At 44.9% G+C, this 6,115-nt stretch overlaps 1 protein-coding gene across 1 annotated transcript in view; it reads left to right on the top strand.

Annotated features, from left to right (window-relative positions):
* Window positions 1-6,115, top strand: part of LOC112074676 (vacuolar protein sorting-associated protein 18 homolog) — a 37,148-nt gene that overhangs the window by 2,729 nt on the left and 28,304 nt on the right. Inside the window, 5 exon segments of the mRNA XM_024141799.2 lie at window positions 3,277-3,318; window positions 3,495-3,676; window positions 3,678-3,710; window positions 5,321-5,500; window positions 5,683-5,856. Coding sequence (XP_023997567.1) covers window positions 3,277-3,318; window positions 3,495-3,676; window positions 3,678-3,710; window positions 5,321-5,500; window positions 5,683-5,856 — 611 coding nt within the window.

Genomic DNA, 6,115 nt, shown 5'->3' with positions numbered 1-6,115 from the left:
GACCCCACAGGTAAGAACAGAGAGTTCTCCTGACACCCACAGGTGAGAACCAGGGAGCTCTCTTCTGGACCCCACAAGGTGAGAACAGCGCGACTCTACCTGGACCCAACACAACGATGAAGCACAAGGGAGCTTTTCTGGACCCCACAGGTGAGACCAGGGAGCTCTTTCTCGGACCCCCACAGGTGAGAAACCAGGGAGCTTCTACCTGGACCCCACAGGTGAGAAACCAGGGATCTCTTCCTGGACCCCACAGGTGAGAACCAGGGAGCTCTTCTGGACCCACACAGGTGAAACAGGGGCTCTACCTGGACCCCCACAGGTGGAACGGAGCTCTTCCTGGACCCCACAGGTGAGAACCAGGGAGCTCTTTCTGGACCCCACAGCGTGAGAACCAGGGAGCTCTACCTGGACCCCACAGGTGAAACCAGGGAGCCTTTCTGGACCCTCCACAGGTGAGAACCAGGGAGCTCTATCAGCCTGACCCCACAGGTGAAGAACCAGGGAGCTCTACCTGGACCCCACAGCTGAGAACCAGGGAGCTTTCCTGACCCCACAGGTGGAACCTGCAAAGTATTCCCAGGCAGTAGCAACAGCGCGCCTTTAAGATCAGTAGAAAAGCATTTGCCCAAAAGCCACAAAATACACCTGAATGGATTTCTGCAAATACTGTATGTAAAGTATCAAGGAGTCCTCTTACATTGTGAACTTTACTTTCCTATTGATCAAACAACCATGAACAAGTAGGCGTCTCTCTCTCCTGTCCCCTGTCTCTCTCATCTCTCCTGTCCTCCTTTGTTCTCTCATTGCAATTTATTGCCCTGGCCACATCTGCAGTCCTCATGCCTCCTTGCAGCATGCCTAAGGCACATTCAAGCAGATGTGCAGGGACCCTGGACATCTTTCTTTTGGTGTTTTTCAGAGTCAGTAAAAAGGCCTCTTTTTAGTGTCCTAAGTTTTCATAACTGTGACCTTAATTGCCTACCGTCTGTAAGTTGTTAGTGTCTTAACGACCGTTCCACAGGTGCATGTTCATTAATTGTTTATGGTTCATTGAACAAGCATGGGAAACAGTGTTTAAACCATTTACAATGAAGATCTGTGAAGTTGTGGGTTTTTATGAGTTATCTTTTAAAGACAGGGTCCTGAAAAAGAGACGTTTCTTTTTTTTTGTTGCTTAGTTTACATAGCTTGCTAGCTAACCAAATGACCCTTGCATCTCTAGCTCTGTAGCCACTGGAAAAACAGTATAGGAGTCGGTCACTCATCCACCGGTCCAATGACATGACATCCTCCCAGCAGTTAGCTAGCTAGCTAACGTTATGCGCTGTGGTTTTATCTTGCTACATAAATAGATACGCTAGCCTATTAGTCACTGTATGACTGACTTGTGATCATTGCCCTTGCTTGTTTGATTATATTGATATTCCCAGCCTCAGTTACATTCGTCTGTTTTTGTCCAAAATATTGATTAATTGAAACTGAAACAGTGCATCCCGAAGGGCTGGAGTACCAGGCCAGGTTTGATTTACAACCTGATAGCAATATTTGTTGCACCACCAAGAAATGTATTCGTGAACACATATATATATATATATATATATATATATATATATATATATATATATATACATACATACATACATACATACAGTTGAAGTCAGAAGTTTACATACACCTTGGCCAAATACATTTAAACTCAATTCCTGACATTTAATCCTAGTAAAAATTCCCTGTCTTAGGCCAGTTAGGATCACCACTTTATTTTAAGAATGTGAAATGTCTGAATAATAGTAGAGAGAATGATTTATTTCAGATTGTATTACTTTCATCACATTCCCAGTGKGTCAGAAGTTTACATAGACTCAATTAGTATTTGGTAGCATTGCATTTAATTTTTTTAACTTGGTTCAAACATTTCGGGTTGCCTTCCACAAGCTTCCCACATTAAGTTGGGTGAATTTTGGCCCATTCCTTCTGACAGAGCTGGTGTAACTGAGTCAGGTTTGGTAAGCCCTCCTTGCTCGCACACACTTTTCCAGTTCTGCCCACAAATATTCTATAGGATTGAGGTCAGGGCTTTGTGATGCCACTCCAATACCTTGACTTTGTTGTCCTTAAACCATTTTGCACAAACTTTGGAAGTATGCTTGGGGTTATTGTCCAATTTGGAAGACCCATTTGCGACCAAGCTTTAACTTCCTGACTGATGTCTTGAGATGTTGCTTCAATATATCATATCCACATAATTTTCCTGCCTCATGATGTCAGCTTATTTTGTGAAGTACACCAGTCCCTCCTGCAGCAAAGCACCCCCACAACATGATGCTGCCACCACGTGCTCACAGTTGGGGTGGTGTTCTTCGGCTTGCAAGCCTCCCCCTTTTCCCTCCAAACATAACGATGGTCATTTTGGCCAACAGTTCTATTTTTGTTTCATCAGACCAGAGGACATTTCTCCAAAAAGTATGATCTTTGTCCCCATGGTGCAGTTGCAAACTGTAGTCTGTCTTTTTATGGCGGGTTTGGAGCAGTGGCTTCTTCCTTGCTGAGCGGCCTTTCAGGTTATGTCGATAAGGACTCGTTTTACTGTGGATATAGATACTTTTGTACCTGTATACCTCCAGCATCTTCACAAGGTCCTTTGCTGTTGTCTGGAATTGATTGCACTCTATTTCAACAGACACCTTCACAGACAGATAGGTTACGACGTGACAGTAACCTACCTACCTATCTACTCTGTGAAGGTGTCTGTTGAAATAGGTTACTGTCACGTCGTAACCTTCTATCTGTGAAAGTGTCTGTGAAATAGAGGTTTACGAACGTGACAGTAAACCTGTCTGTGAACGGTGTCTGTTGAAATAGAGGTTACCGTGACATGTAAACCACTGATAGAAGCACCTTTCCAACCAGGAAAGAGGGGTTTCAATATCTGTGTTTATTGCTGTTTACTACATAGTGTTACATCTCTCAAGTACAGTTATAACTCTGGTCTCCCTCTCCTTCCCTGCAGGGTCTCACCTGGTATTTCTCATCAGTACCAGTTATAACTCTGGTCTCCCCTCTCCTTCCCTGCAGGGTCCTCACCTGGTGATTTCTCTCAGTACCAGTTATAACTCTGGTCTCCCTCTCTACTTCCCTGCAGGGTCTCACCTGGTGATTTCTCTCAGTACCATTGTAACTCTGGTCTCCCCTCTCCTTCCCTGCAGGGTCTCACCTGGTGGATTTCTCTCAGTACCAGTTATAACTCTGGTCTCCCCTCTTCCTTCCCTGCAGGGTCTCACCTGGTGATTTCTCTCAGTACCAGTTATAACTCTGGTCTCCCCTCTCTTCCTGCAGGGTCCCACTGGTGATTTCTCTCAGTACCAGTTATAACTCTGTTCTCCCCTCTCGTCCCTGCAGGGTCCACCTGGTGATTTCTCTCAGTACCGTTATAACTCTGTTTCGCCTCTCTCCCTGCAGGTTCCACTGGTGATTTCTTCATGTACCGTGAGTGTCTGTATCGAACAGGAACACCCAGAAGGTGAGGTCTCTGTCCCGCTGGAGAGGACACCTCATAGAGAGTGTAGGCTGGAACAAGCTACTGAGGACAGAGACCAACACTGGGCCCATCCTAGTGGGAACCAGCCAGGGAATCATCTTCGAGGCTGAGATCTCTGCTTCAGAGGGAAGCTTGTTTTAACACCAACCCCGACCAGTACTTCAAACAGGTCAGTGGTAGGATCTGACTATAAACTAATGACATTATACTGTATATCTTCATGTACACTACCAGTCAAAAGTTTGGACACGCCTACTCATTCCAGGGTTATTCTTTATTTTTTAACTATTTTCTACATTGTAGAATAATAGTGAAAAACATCGAAACTATGAAATAACACATTTGGAATCATGTAGTAACCAAAAAAGTGTTAAACAAATCAAAATATGTTTATATTTGAGATTCTTCAAAGTAGCCACCCTTTGCCTTGATGACAGCTTTGCACACTCTTGGCATTCTCTCAACCAGCTTCATGAGGTAGTCACCTGGAAACCATTTCAATTAACAGGTGTGCCTTGTTAAAAGTTAATTTGTGGAATTCTTTTCCTTAATGCGTTTGAACCAATCAGTTGTGTTGTGACAGATAGGGGTGGTATACAGAAGATGGCCTATTTGGTATATTATGGCAAGAACAGCAAAAATAAACAAAGAGAAACAACAGTCCCAAATTACTGTCAATCAATCCAGTCGCAAGAAACATCAAGCGCTATGATGAAACTGCCTCTCATGAGGACCGCCACAGTTAAGGAAGACCCTGAGTTACCTCTACTGCAGAGGATAAGTTCATTTAAAATTAGCATCCCGGGTGGCGCAGTGGTCTAGGGCACTGCATCGCAGTGCTAGCTGTGCCACCAGAAGATTCTGGGTTCGCGCCCAGGCTCTGTTGCAGCCGGCCACGACCGGAGGTCCGTGGGGCGACGCACAATTGGCTAGCGTCGTCCGGGTTAGGGAGGGTTTGGCCGGTAGGGATATCCTTGACCCATCGCGCCACCAGCGACTCCTGTGGCGAGCCGGGCGCAGTGCGTGCTAACCAGGTCGCCAGGTGTACGGTGTTTCCTCCAACACATTGGTGCGGCTGGCTTCCGGGTTGGATGCGCGCTGTGTTAAGAAGCAGTGCGGCTTGGTTGGGTTGTGTTTCGGAGGACGCATGGCTTTCGACCTTCGTCTCTCCCGAGCCCGTACAGGAGTTTGTAGCGATGAGACAAGATAGTAATTACTAACAATTGGATACCACGAAATTGGGGAGAAAAAAGGGCTAAAAAAAAAATATATATATAATCGCTCCACAATCACCCGACCTCAACCCAATTGAGATGGTTTGGGATGAGTTGGAACGCGGAGTGAAGTTGGAACGCATTTGTTTTACACTTTTTTTTTTTTTTTTTTGGGGTTACTAACATGATTCCGTATGTGTTATTCCATAGTTTTGATGTCTTCACTACTATTCTACAATGTAGAAAAACCCTTGCATAAGTAGGTGTATCCAAACGWTTGACTGGTACTGTATATTCAGAAATTATACAACATAGCCAAAACAAATGCTGTTAATACTGTATTCTTTTATTTTATTTTTTGAATTTGAACCAGTGGAAAGCTATGCTAATCAAACCTATTGAAATTCAAAACGAATCAATCCGTGCGGAGATGGTTACACTCCTTCGTGTGAACGTATCCGCAGCCTGAAAGCTTTTGTTAACAGCTTTCGCTATCGTGTTTGAAAGTACGTTTGCAAAACCAATCCTTTTATTATGCCGAGTAATGTATGTTATTGAAACACAGGTYCATTCCCTGGAGGAGGATGGGAGGCCCGCTCCAGTATGCTGTATAGAGGTGGAACGAGGTCCGGAGTCTAAAGTCGTCATCATCGCCACCACCAGGAAGCGTCTGTTCCAGTTCGTAGGTCGTGTGGCGGAGGGGTCCGAGCAGCAAGGCTTCAGCTCCATCTTCTCACATAATCAGGTCTGTTAAAACAGCCTTTTAAAACAACAGGGCCGTGTAGGAAATTGGACTCTATTCCCTATATAGTCCACTACTTTTGGTCAGAGCCTATGAGGTACTTTATAACTTGTTATAACCGTATATGAACCTTTTTAATATGTCTTGTGACAAGGCTTATAATGTGCTATGTCTGCTACTACTAGGAGCTTCTGCCCAGCTTYCAGGAGTTTCCGTTTAATATGGGCTACAGTGAGATCACCTTCTACACCCCCAAGCTCAGGTCCTGCCCCAAGGCCTTCGCATGGATGATGGGTAACGGAGTTCTCTACGGTCAGCTGGACTACATCAAGCTGGACTCGCTGCTCAGTGATGTGCAGGTACTGTTTTTCTAATATATTTAGGCTAGTGTACTTTAAGGTTTGATGTGTTGTATTTGGTCATGTGCTGTAGTGGTGAACTCCCCACAGGTGATATGGGCTTTCAGAATAATTCTATTGTATTCTAGAAATTCATATTTCTGCTGCACTTGTCTCTGTCTCTCTGTCTCTGTCTCTCTCTCTCTCTCTGTCTCTCTCTCTGTCTCTCTCTGTCTCTCTCTCTGTCTCTCTCTCTGTCTCTCTCTCTGTCTCTCTCTCT

The sequence above is a fragment of the Salvelinus sp. IW2-2015 genome, unplaced genomic scaffold, assembly GCF_002910315.2.
Source record: "Salvelinus sp. IW2-2015 unplaced genomic scaffold, ASM291031v2 Un_scaffold2754, whole genome shotgun sequence".
Lineage (NCBI taxonomy): Eukaryota > Metazoa > Chordata > Actinopteri > Salmoniformes > Salmonidae > Salvelinus > Salvelinus sp. IW2-2015.
The sequence above is the reverse complement of the archived record's forward strand: the minus strand, read 5'-3'. Positions and strand labels throughout refer to the sequence as shown.